This window comes from Apteryx rowi, unplaced genomic scaffold (genome assembly GCF_003343035.1).
Source record: "Apteryx rowi isolate R43461 unplaced genomic scaffold, aptRow1 scaffold_92, whole genome shotgun sequence".
NCBI classification, from domain to species: Eukaryota; Metazoa; Chordata; class Aves; order Apterygiformes; family Apterygidae; genus Apteryx; species Apteryx rowi.
In genome coordinates this window covers 1005124-1018675 of record NW_020451227.1, presented here as the reverse complement: position 1 = coordinate 1018675, position 13552 = coordinate 1005124, and the positions used below count along the sequence as shown (strand labels likewise).

At 43.0% G+C, this 13552-nt stretch overlaps 1 protein-coding gene across 1 annotated transcript in view; it reads left to right on the top strand.

Moving 5' to 3' along the window:
- Window positions 1–13552, top strand: part of TMEFF2 (transmembrane protein with EGF like and two follistatin like domains 2) — a 145029-nt gene that overhangs the window by 6259 nt on the left and 125218 nt on the right. Inside the window, exons 2-4 of the mRNA XM_026091746.1 lie at window positions 989–1098; window positions 7347–7476; window positions 10549–10575. Of these exons, the coding sequence (XP_025947531.1) occupies window positions 989–1098; window positions 7347–7476; window positions 10549–10575 (267 nt within the window). The remainder of the gene's footprint in view (window positions 1–988; window positions 1099–7346; window positions 7477–10548; window positions 10576–13552) is intronic.

Here is a 13552-nt window from a genome sequence, read left to right as displayed (position 1 = left end):
CTGCTCCGCGCGCCGAGTTGAGAGCGACCGAGGGCGGCAGCGCCGAGGGGTGGGGAGCCCGACCCGTCCTCCGTGAAGTCGGGCTGACCTTTGTAGCGAGTTTAATATGTAGGTCAGCCCGCTGTCCCTCTCCGATACGTAAAGTAATTCAGAAATTGGGCTGTCATAGCATTCCAGGGAAGACGGCGTTATTCGGGCTAATGCGTGTATCGTACTTAGTACCCTGGGATCACGGAGGAATTTTCAGTGTAGACTCTTCGTTTGAAATGTGTTGCGATATGGTTAGAGCACTAGGATGTTTAAAAAAAATCGATAGATTTTATTCTTAATGGGTTTTGAGTCTAATATAGCTGTTTTGTTTAATACCTTGCTACACACTGTTGGAGTGGGATGTCAGCTACCGAAATCTGAAATTCTTGCTTGCATTTGTGAATTGAATCTTCAGTCAGATCTGTTGGTTTTTCCTGTAGAAAATGAAGGCAAAGAGCTAGGTTCACTCAGCAGCTTGTGAGGAACCTGGCACTTCTCCTGTTAACTTAGAGGTGATCCGTCTTCATTGGAATCAGACAGACCATCACAGAAAACACACAGCCTGTTTATCTTTATTATTGGGGGCTTTGTTATATCATGGGCTGGAGAAATTCCAATTTGGACTTTTGTCCAACAGATTTGTGATTGTATGGGGATAAGTTAATGACATTTCCAACTCAAGGCAATGAAATAGCGTAATTACGGGGTGACTTTTGAGGAAATGGAGCCTGTGAAATAGAAGAAAGCGTGTGAGGTTGTGGGGAATAAGGATTAATAGAAAGACCCAGGGAGAAACAAGACAAAAAGTGGAAAACTGAGGACAGGGAAGGACAAAAGAAAATCTGGACCGTATTGTTTCATCAACAAGGTTATTGTGCTGCGTGCATTAAACTGCAATCATCCCATATTGTTCCTCTTGCTAGACCAAGACTGACATTTTTTTCTCTTTGCATTTGAGGTTATGATGACAGAGAAAATGATCTCTTTCTCTGCGACACCAATACCTGTAAATTTGATGGGGAGTGTTTAAGGATTGGAGACAGTGTGACTTGTGTCTGTCAGTTCAAGGTAAGAAGATTGAGATTTCATTCTTTAATTCATTAATGAGAATACAAATCAAGGATCTCTTTACAACCTATCACTTGGCAATTTATTTCTCTACATGCAGAGAAGTTAGAGGGGAAAACCTGGCAGCACATATAAAGAGCTGGCAGGAGAACCAACTGGTGTCAAGAAGACATAAGTTTCTCTGGGAAAATGCAGATGCTATGGTTTTAAATGTCCCTTTGGGTCTGCAGCTTCAGGTTGTGCATTTCTGATTTTGTTTCTCTGCCCTTTTATCAAGGATTTAAAGCCCTTTCTAAATTCACTTCTGATACAGATCATGGCTTACTGCATTCGGAGTTCTGATCTAGTTAAAGAAATGGATCTGTAATGTGCTTATGCAATATCTTCAGGAAGGCTGCATAGTGACAATGCTTGTGATCGTTTATCTGCTCAGCTGGTCAGATTAAAAAGAAATCCCCCTGTTCCAAAATTATAAACTTACTTTGGTTTTATATAGTTTTAGTGGGCTATTACTGAGTAGTAAGGGTTTTTACTTCTCTTTTTATTTCTCCTCTCTCCTTCTTGCAGCTAAGCCTAAACCTCAGGCGTTCTTATAGTTCTTATATTATGAAGGATTCCATTTAGTATGTTTTAGCCAACTCACAAAACAGCTGTGCTTTACATAATAACCTGAATAAAAACTGAACAAATTAAAAGGGTTTTAAGCATGTACCAGCACGTGTTGTATATACATTTATGCCCCTGTGGTTTCTTGCATTTTAATGCAGATCTGTGAAGTTGTGGAACTTGAAACGCTGATTTGAATGTTTACAGTAGAACAGGCCAAATAGTGCATAGTTCAAGATTGTGTACATCTGTAATGATTAATTTATTACTGCGCTGTGATAGACTATTCACTTTGAAGCATGACAAGTATCATTTGTATTTCTAGAGCCAAATGCATCTTAGGAGAATAACCCTAAGTGATAAAATTCCTCAATTTATAATAAAGAAGGGTTTTTCTGTTTTAAAAAGAAAGCAACTATTTGCTACAGTTATTGCAGTGATCGTATTTCCCATGTTGAGGGAGTGTTCATATTGACCATGTATTTATTTGTGGTTTTTATTCCATTTCTAGTTTGCATACGATCAGATCTCAATGTTGAAATATTGTTTTGAGCAGAGCAGCAGTGAGCACTTGCCTTGGTTCTGCATGCTCAGTGATTTAGGGTTGGTGTGTTTTCCTAAGAAAAAGCTGTAATGGAGGGAGCATTTGTGACTTGCCTCATTGTCTGGTGGCAGGCTAGGGCAGATGTTGTGCCACAAGCACTGAGATCTTGGAGTATCTACAGAGAATATCAGGTTCCTGTCTTTGGTCCCAGTTTGGTGTTGGCAATTGGTTAAGGCAGCGGGCTAGTAGCCTGGAAGGAGCAAATCCAGATTTTGTTAATGGCAGGGAAGACGATGGCAGCTATGTTTTCCCAAGGCAAGGATGCTAGTCCCTGGTGACTTCGGATAAATGAAGCCTAATAAAACCCTCTGGGATATATTGTCTCGTCTTTGAGAGATTAATGTTATCTATATGCTGAGTTGGACAGTTCTATGAGGGGGTATTTGAAACAGATTTAAAGAAATTAGATAGTCAGTGCATGAATATGTAAATGTGATCAAAAGAATGAATTGGGCCCTAGTGGGCCTGATCGCTAGTAATCAGTAGTAAATGGGCTGAAATCAGCAGTAATCTTTCCGTTGGTTTCAGTGGCCGTTGGATCAGGCCTCATAAGCATTCAAAGCTCTTTGTCTTGATTTCAGGCGTTCTTGGAGCTGTGGATACGGCTGTGACCTTGCAGGGCAAAGTACCAGGGGCTGAGTCTGTACTGGCACTGCAAAGGGCTGTGCTGGTGCTCTGGGTTTCTGTCGTCAAATCAATCCGCTTTGATACAGGCAGAGCTGGGGGGATGTTAGCTTCTCTTGTAACACCAGTGGACAAGGTGACAAGCCAAAACGATATGCCGCCAGAGTAGAAAATTAATTTCTAATGCATCGTCTGTGGCTGACTGAGTAGCGCAGAAGCAGCCAGGTAATTTATGTCACAGGTAAGGGGGTTCTCCGTCTGAATTCAGGTCCCCCGTTTCAGAGACACTCTCTGGGGTGATTGTGAGCAAATCAATAGCAGACTCCTCATCACTATAATTACTTTTTATGTTTTCTCCAGAATTTGCCGGGGGCTTTAATGCGGCTTGAGAGAATAGACAAGGACTGAAAGCTAATTTTGCCTCCGTACTGTTCAAAAGTCATGGGCTGGCCAGCCCATGTCTTGAGGGATGGGGGGAGGTGGAAGCAGGGAGCAGGGCTGCTGGAATTTTGATCTGGATGTTTTCTAAAACCAAATTACAGACACATAATGTCTAACCAAGTGGAGATAATAAAAATTAATTTATCATTATTTGAAAAGGCAAGCCAAATCAAACTGCTCTGAAACATCTGAGTTAGGGCTCCACCCCTGGATAGCAGATAGGTGTATGATGGGAGAGGGCTTCATGTTGGGCAGCCCTCTTGTCTGGTTTCACTGCAAGATGGTAGCCCGTTCCGTCTCGTGGAAGGGGGCACRTATTTCCTCAGAGAACGTCACGTCCCTCTCTGAGCGCAGAGGGGTGTCCCCCTCCCGTGGCAGAGCCCAGCCCTCCGTCCGCGCAGCGCCGCTGTCGGCGCGTCGTGGCGGAGCCCAGCTTCCCGCCGGGACCCAGCGCCCCTCCGCTTCTGCGCACCGGGGTCCGCGGCTGAGCAGGAGGTGCAGGGCGATGCCGGGAGGCTCGCGGCCAGGAGCACAGCTCTCCGGTGCCTCTGAGCGGGGCAGCTGGCTACCTGCCCCTCAGGCCCCCCTTGCCAGTGGCTAATTGCGGCTGAAGAGACTTCACAACTGGCCAGCTGCGCCTTGTTTCTTGTGCCTTTGCAGGCTCTGATGATTAGCAGGGTCTATATCCAGGCCCACCTGAACCCGCAGGTCTGGCAGCCTGTATTATTTTTGGACATGTTAATAAAGTCCGAAAGGGAAAAGAAAGTAGGGTATTTCAGTTCATGTTGTGTGTTTCTTCTCTTTAGTCACCAAGACTGCAAGTGTTCAGTGTTTCTTATGTGCGGAGTCCTGTTTTTATGTGAGTTAAATCCCTCACATGCTTTAGTGTTTGTGAAACTGGAACATGACTTGGCCAACTTGCAGCTTTATATTAAATTTCTGGAATAAGTTTTCATACTACTTAGTTTAAAACAAGTAGTTTGGGGAGTAGTTAATCTACTCCCAAGGAGTAGGAAGAGGTCAAACTTCCACAGCATTACGAGGAGGAGGAGGAGAAGGTACACAAGTCAGTCATTTCCTTTAGAAAATAAACCCTCTCTTTTAAATGACCTTGATGCTTGCAAAGTCTATTTGTCTTTGAGAGTGTCTGTGGGCATTCAAGCCTGCTGGTGCTAAGGTAGGCAACCTTTGGCAGATACTTCTTTGAATGGGGCATGTTCATTTCCCTTCTTCACAGGTGTATTTTGAAAACCCACATGCATAAGGGAGAATTTGACGGTATGGCGCTGTGCCTCTGGATTCAGTGGGAGTTTTGACATGGCTTTTACTGAGCGCTTGGTCAGACCCTACGTTAGGGACTGAAAATCATTCTCACGTCCAGGGCTTGATGTATTGAGTCCTAAACCAATGACAAAAATGGATTGCTAGACTGAGGGAACTATGACAGTCTAATATACTCCAGTACTAGATAGAAATACATTGTGACAATAAAAGGCTGTGAATGCTGGATTTATTGTTATGAAGTATAAGAATCTGGGCTTAGCAGATCACAAGTTACCTGGCTATTAAAGTCAGGTAGGCATTCCTATCAGTAGCTTTGTTTTCTCTCCCTCAGTAAGGTCCACCATGATTTCAGCACAGCTTTCAAAGCCAAAGCAGGAGCCATCTGCAAGCTTTCACTGCTTTTGTTCCCGGTGGCTCATCAGCAGCTTCTTAGCTCCTTTCTTCCCTGATGGGAATACCCATTGTGCGAAGGTAGCGGTGGAAAGAAAGGGGAGCAGATGCGGGGAAATACAGCTGGCAATAAGCAGTTTGAGAAGGAAAAGGGTGCATTACATGTAGGTATGTAGTTAGTGATACCTCATCATGAAGTGCCCTCTACCTCACCTCTGAAGCCAAGCTTGAGTATGTCAGGAGCCACACGAGAGAGGAGGAAAAATCTGCAAGGAGAATTAGTCCTTCATGAAGTCCTGATGTCTCTCAAATACATTTTAAAATTGTCAATCTTTGGAAGAAGTTCCGGCCAACCTAACAGCAAATCTGTCACTGATTTCTTTGGATCAGGATTTCACTCTTGATGTTTTATATTGTTAATGTAGGGCCATTTGGCCTTTCAGATTTGAAGCTGAGATGGTGTGAAAGGTCCTCTCTTGCTCTGGGTGAAACCTGTGGAGAATTTGCCGCTCGGGAGCAAGACTGAACATTGTTTCTACATGTAGCAGAGCCTGTTGAGACACTTTGGCCCCAATTCTGTGCGGATTGCTCTGACAAAAGGTCTCGAAGATGTCAAGCAGACAAAATGTATAAAACAAACATGATTTGATACTTCATGCTTTAAAAAATTCACATAATTGTGCTAATTGTCCTGGTTAAGTATTCCATATCACCCTCCAGCGATTGCTGTTGAGCTTCTCAATGAAGTTGGCATTTTCTGTTTTTAACATTGCTCAGATTTGGAATCTAATCATGAAAATAGCATAGAAACGCTTCTTAACTGTTTAAAATCTCTGAATCGAGGAGCTCTTTGTTAGATGAGGAAGGAGTGGATTTTTATTGCTGTTGTTGCTGGTTTTCTTTCCTGTTTTAAAGGAAGAGAACACTGGAGGTGGGCAACAGCCCTGCAAAACTTCAGAAAATACAACGCATAAGGAAAATGTCATTTGATTTGGCCCAGTCAGAATGTCACTCTGACCAACTATGAATAATTTCTTGGCAGCCACTCTCTGTGGAGGCCTGCAATTAATGTAGTTAATCATTTCTGTAGTCATTCATATCAAAGCATATTTGGTATTTATAACCCTGGAATTTCAGTTCTGCATTTAGTATTGTGCATTGTCAACACACCTAAGGTACTTTGTGGCATAAGATAGCTAAATAAGTAGTATGATTTCTTTTTAATTTTTACTTGGATTTAAGCAGAGGTGAGCATTTGTAAATAATAATTGTGATCATTCCATTTGTTATAATTAAACAATGAGGCATACCAGGAGTACAGTAATCATGAGATAATCATATCCCTAGTATAATTACCATGTACAGGGTACATCCAAGTATTTCTCAGCCTCAGAGTGTGATTATCTTATGATAACTGCACCCCGTAGGTTGCCCAATTTTCAATATAAAATGGAATTATTTTTATTAAAATGAACAAGAGAAGGTGAAGCTGTTTTTCAGTGGTGGAGGAAAGAAAGCTGATAGTTTGCAGAAGAGCTGAGCAGAAGTTTTGGCTGAAGGAGGAGCATGTTACTTGGGTAACCTCTGTAGAGCACTGACTCGAGCTGGGCTGCCGGGCTGCAGCTCCTGGCTGCTCACCGCGGCAGCGAGAGCTTGTGCCTTCGGGAGTATCCCAGCCAGAGCTTGCTGGGAACAGAAACGTCTGCCGAAAGAGGAATGGATTTTGATCATAGTTCTCTCAAAATAATTAGCCTCTGTTCGAGCTGTTCTAATTATATCTAAGGACTTAAATAGAGAATTATACACACACAGACGGACACTGCTGTGTTTGCAAAGGACTGTATCCGTAGCAATGAGTGTGTGTATGTGAAGAAGGAGGTGGGGAAAAGAGTGTCTGTTTCATGTAATTTGCCTGTTGAGCCATCCAAGGGAAACGCGTGAACAGCTATTGCAGATGAGAGGAGCAGTGTGTCTTGCTTGCTGTCCATCTCTGGGAATGGCCCGTCCTCCTCCTCCCAGAGGAAGAGACCCCACTGTGGGCAGTTATTGAACACTTAGCCCATACAAATCATTTTTGCCCCTAACCTACATTGAGTCTGGCTTATATTCCTTTCCCTTTTGTCTTTTTGATTTTCCCTCTGCCCTCCCACTGGTAGTTGTATGAAGAGAAGCAGACAGCAGCTCCCGTCCTGTTGTTATCCCCGGTTTTAGTACTGGAATGAGAAGGGGGAAACAAACTGACACGGTGCCATCCTGTTTGTGTTATTAATGCTGCTGTTTCTTTGTCCCTGTTCATTAGTGTAACAATGACTACGTGCCCGTGTGCGGCTCCAACGGCGACACCTACCAGAATGAGTGCTACTTGAAACAGGCTGCCTGCAAGCAGCAGAGTGAAATACTCCTGGTGTCGGAAGGATCGTGTGCGACAGGTGTGTCTAATGCACTTCAGAGTGCCTCCAAAACTTACCGTGCCACTGAATGTAATAGCCTGCAGATGCAACAGCTCTTTTGTATCCTCCTTTGAATTAATCGTGTGTTAATATTGTATAGTCTTAAGCGTGAGAAATTGCTGCTATCCATTCCTTTAAATAACTAACCTAGTATAGGCTGACAGTATACTACGCTATGTAGTATACTCTTGACACTGTTTTAAAGAGCGCAGCATAGAAGTTRATTTCTTTTTTTAATATTTATCTTTTGTTCCTCATCATTCTGTGCACTGTGTACACTTGCATGCTGTTACTGCAAGTAACTGGAAACAGATTAAACGAGCAGATGTCTGGTAAATGGGCATGCAGATTACTACAAACCTCTCCATAATCTAGAGGGGATAGAATTGGAGTATTATTGCCTATGATTCTGTTTCTTAGATTTTTCTTTATGTATTTAGGACCAGATTCCCAGCTGGTATACTTCAGTGGAGCTCCACTGACCAATGAGCCACACCAATTTATACCAGCTGAGGGTTTGGCCCAAACCACACTTAACTAACAGATCTGTGTAGTAGTTCTTTCTGCACTTTTTGGAAGATTTCGGGGAAGAGTATGTTGAAGCTGACTGTTATTTCTTAAGACATCTTTGCTTAACTCTGAGCATGGTGRGCTTTATGAAAAAGCGAGAAAAGTGAATGAGCAAAATCTGACAGGAAAACTGACTTGCTTGTGTGCAGGAATTCTTGATGTTTTTCTTTTGTGCTCAGTATCACTTAGAGCTGGGCAGTGAAGTTAACTTGAAAAGAATGGAAGGAGTAAGTCTTTGTTCTTGAGAGAATTCTTTAAACTTAAAGTGGATTTTTTTTCAGGTGAGGATGGAGGAGTCAATAAAAAGTGCATTAGAGAAACTTTGTGCAGTGCCATAATTTTGTGTTTCTTACACCTAAGAGAAAATAAAGTTCTTTCCCTGGAAATTTGTTTTTCTCTGAAGCTCTTACCTGACAATTTTCAAGAGGAAAAAAACATATGCTGCAATCTTTTTTGTCTATAAATTGGTATTACATGGAGCTCAGGCTGACAAAACCTGTTGTGGCGTAGGAATTCTTTGACTTAGTAAATTCTCTCAGCACAACAACTGGTCTTTTTTTGTTCAAACTTTTTAATTAAAAGGATAATTTCATTGCATTGCTACATCTTTTCTTAAACTTGCTTGTTACCRGCAATGGCCACGTTGGAAGGATTCTCTCTGAAACACAGTGTGGATTTCTGACACAGAAAAGAAGAAAARATTTTCTCAAGTCTGGGTCACTTGGCCTCGTTTTCCTCCTCAAAGATGAAGCCCTTACCAGTTAGGGGCACCTGCACACTGACTCCACTGAGCGCGGTCAGACGGCGCCTCCTCCTCCTTGGTGCTGTTGAGGAAAAAGGAGCTTGTGTGTGAACGCAGGCTGAGGGAGGGAAACGCTGCTCGCAGAGAGTAGCCTTCCCCTGCCAGGCCGGGGAGGCAGCAAGCGCGTAAATCGGATTCCCTCTGTTGGCCAGGGGAGAGAGGGCGCACAGCACCTTCAGCAGCAAACGGGGCTGCCGAAGCACCCGGCAGCCAGCTGCCCTCGCGGACCGTGACAGGGAGGGAGCTGGGCGAGAAAGTCCGGGAGGACGGAGGGGAAACCTGGGGGGCCGTTTCCTCCAAACAGCCGGAGACTATGGCCAGTTCACTGCAGGAGATGGGCGATAGCAGGAGCACGTCCCTTTCTTGGCCCTGGGGAGACCTGGCGTGCTTGGAGAACCAGTGCTTCCACACGCAGGGCTATGGTAATGGAGAYGCCCGTCTTTCCCCTTTCCTCTGTAGTGCTCTGGGAAGAAGCATCGGGACAGGGAATCAATCAGCAGTACACAGGAGATGGTCATTTGGAAAAGAAATGTATATTTTTTTGTTCTCTTTTCCAAGCCCCTCTTGCCTCTCTTCTGTGTTGTCCGACTCTGTACATCTACTATTTTAAGACTTGAGCAATTAGAAAACCAATGCAGTGGAGTGGTGGGGCTCTCCTGCTTTTAGCTAGTCAAACATTTTGAATCCGGCTTTTTTGGCAGAAAAGGTTTGACAGATCTATTTAAATAAAGGTTTTCCTTTTTTAATTTGAGCAATGATGGCATTTACAAACCAGTTCAGATCCACCAGACCTTATTGTCAATAAATTAGCCCTAATACTTATGTGCTAACTGAATTCCAAAGCAGCCTTTCCAAACTCTTTCTGTGGCTCTCAATGCTGATAAGTGGATAACCCGTTCACAAAGGAAAAAAAAAGCAACCTTCCTCCCTTGCCTCCAAAAGAAACCTCTCTTCATGGGTATTTGGTTGCTCTGTGTGTGTGCGCGCATTTCTTTACTTTGCCTTTGTTAGAAAGCTTCATGATGAAGTTCTTGGCTTGGAGATTTCATGAAGTTGCACTTTCTAAATTTGTGAATCTGCTTGTTCCATCCAACAAAACATTAGAGTGAATTGAGAAAAATAAACATACTTTGCTTTAAAACTCAGCAGCAACCTTGAAGCATGGCATTTTAATCATTTATTTAAAGACTTTGAATAGTAATTTCAGTAGTTTATTTAAACTAGTTATGTTCTGATGAGATGTCAGTGCTTTGTACATATAATGACATTAATTTCCAATTGGTCTGTCATCAACTAAATGTATTTAAAAATACTGTTTGATGATGATGATGATATAGTAATGGCCAAGTGAAGTAACTACACAACTGTTAACTACAAAGCTCCTGGAGCTGCTTTATCAGTCTCAATACAACAAAATGAGACAGAGGCTTATGAGAACATTACAGCACTCCAGGGCCCAGGTTATTTTAGTCTTATATAGAGAGTTTAAAGAAAAAGAACTCAGACATCAGAAAGATGGGTTGAGTGAACTACATTCAGATTAGATCTCTATAATTTACCCAGGGATAACATCAAACATAAGATACACTGTAATACATTTAACTGAACAGTGTTGCTTTACGTATTTACAGGACATACTGTAGCACATGAATATAAATTTCATTCTTTTCTCTCTTCAGATGCAGGCTCAGGATCTGGGGACGGAGGTAAGAGCCATCTTTTAATATTTTTATGCCTATGTGTACACACATTGTCTTTCACARTTTCAGACTGTAAGTGGATATGCTTTGCAGTTTAGCTGTTACACTACATATTGTCTTTTGTTTCACTTTTTTTTCTGAAAAAGTGACATTTTGCATTTTAGTCAAGTTGGAACCTAATAATGACATGCTGTTTTCTAGGGAAATTTGGAAAGCTGTATTGCTTCTAATAGGGTTTCGAATTATTCATGAGTTGTGCTAGGAGCTCTATCTCCATCTACTGTTACTGTTGCACTCATTTGTTTTATGTTTAGAATAATATTTCTTTTGTTTTTAAAACATGAACCAAACCCTTGGCATCTCCTCACCAGAGGGTTCAAACCAAATATTTTGTGGTAGTGGAGAGCATTCTTGAAAATATATGAAGAAATGTCATAGTCAGGAAAAGAATGGTGTGTTTTTGTAAGAACAGCAGCAAAAATGAAAACATGAAGAGTCCAAACCCTTTGCTMCATACAGCGGATACTGTAAAACACAGGTGAACTTGCATTTAAGTTGGGAGTTTTTTATTTTTTTGATTTCTTAGGTGTGGTGATTTACAGGTTTGCTTACTTAATACTGATGCTAGATTTGGTGCCTTGCTCTTCTGGAGGAAGGATAATTGGTGGTTGTGGGCAGTGCTGTGCCTCAGGGAAGGGAGAATTGCTCTCCGGAGCCGCTCCTGTGGTGAGGCCAGCGAGGAAGACTTCCCCGGGGCAGGAAAGCCTGGGGGACTAGGGCTCGCTGGGGTGGTTGTGGAGGACTGCCCATCAGAGTGACCCTTTTTTGCCTACGGCCCCCTGCAAGGCGGTGGGCTGGAGGCCTGGTGCCCCGGGCAAGCTAGAGGAGCCTCGTGGCGGGGAGCAGCTGGGACGGGGCCCGCTTGGTGCGGACGTCGCCCTGGACCTCACGGGGCTCCCCTGCTCAGCTCTGTCTGCCACCAGGAGCTGAGCCAGCTGCGTCTGCCAGCAAAACGGCAGCCGCTCTGGGCCTTCGCTCCGTCTTACGGCCGGTCCTGGCYATCGGTTCTGGCTGTATTCAAGTTTTTCAACTGCAGGCCCATTAGACAGCAAAATAACACCCAGTCCTCATGCAGCTTTGGTTACAAGTATACCAGAGAGCACAACATATAGGTAAAGTGTTATTTCTAGTAATCAACATCTGCATTGAGGCACTTGCAAGGGACCCCGCTTCCAGATATTGGACTCAGACTGTTTTCTGGGAATCAGGAGATTTTAAGGTGCCTCAGATTCATCTCCCAAAAAACAAGACTTAAAAAATCACTAGTCACTCCAAAAATTTTGCCTAGCTTTACTATTTTCCTAATGTTCTTTTAAATTTTGCTTTTGAACTGGGTTAGACCAAAGACAGATTCCTGATTCAGTGGTTAACAGAAATATGCAACTTAATTTATATTTCTAGTGGGTTTTTCAAACATATGGTCTATAAATCAGTTTTCAAATGAGCAAAGTCACATAAAATTCATCTGGTTATACCAAGGAAAACAGATGAGATTTCAGATTTGTGGTATAAATATGGCAGGGAGGAGACAAGCTTGGCCACTTTCTAAAAGTAATGAATTCCAAACTCAAAGAGCATAGAGGTTTGAAAGCATGATTTCCAAACAATTTCATTTTAAAAGCTGAGGTTGACAAAAGATGAGCAGAACAGGACCTTGGGGACTGACTAGGCAGATAGTAAGGAAGCAGATTTGTGAAGCAGACAGAATCAAGTTGGTGTGTGTTTTTAAAGGTCTACAAAGCTGCCTTGTATTATACAAGATTTAGTAGGCAACCACTGGTGTTCTTAAAGTACAAAAGTGTATCAATGTGCCATGCGAAACTAAATCCATCCAAGTAAATGTTGTCACTTCATCACTCTTTACCAGACATGGTCTTCTTGTAAAAGTTGTAATAAATTTTGGATGTCATTACAACTCTCATAAAATCCATTCCAACACTCGTGAGTGGGAAGTTCTCTATGAAAAGTCTGAGTCTTAGGTAATATCATCTGTTTTTAAGAAAGTTTTCCTTTCTGTTTCCCTTCAAACAGTTAGCATTGATTAGCAAACTGCTAGCCAATGCAGCACCTTTTTTTTTTTCAAAACTACAGCAATAGTGACTCTCCAAGCAGGCCATACCTCTACCTAAATCAGSAACTTGGAACACAAAGAGGCTAGGGAGTTTTAGGGTTGTCGTGCTGAATGCGGTATGTGTGGGAGATGCTGGGTATGCCTGCAGCGAGGTACCTGAGGTACCTTGGGCCCTGGGAAGCCAACAGTCGCACTCAAACCGATTTGTCCCGCTTATTGCCATTGGAGTGCTGCCAGGACGCAGACTAGTGCAACGCTTTGGCGTTACTGTTTGTTCTATATCGCATCGCTCGGGCTTGGCAAACCTTCTGTCAAGCTTCACGTTCACTTTGTGTGGCTGTCGCAGTCTGTGTGTTCAGGAGGTTTGGGGCAGAGAGGGAGATCGCAGTGCAGGGGCGCTTGGGGGATTGCTGTGGGCCTTGGCAGGCTGTGTGGTCTCATGGGCATGTTGGATTAGAAGGYTCTAGCAGAAAGAAATTTAACATTAGAGTTTTAAATGAAGCAAACAAAATCCAACCAAATAACCTCAGTAGGGCTGGGGAGTGACTGCGATCTCCTCTTCCCTCATGCAGTATCRAAAAGGATCTGGGCTGTGGAGAATACGTGGGTAGTGCTCCTTCTCTAATACAGAATTAACTCAGATTGCAAACTAGTAAAGGACATAAAGCTTTTCCAGTTCTTGGAACATAGCAAGTTTCTTGCTTTTAGGTGATTTCTCCCATGGCCAGTGTTGTTCAGCTCTTCATTTTTGCTTTTCCTTCAAGTCTTTTTAAAGTGAGATTGTAATTGGTGGATGGTTCAGAAATTACTGGAAAGGGGTCGGACGGATATTCACAAACACACAGKGTGGTC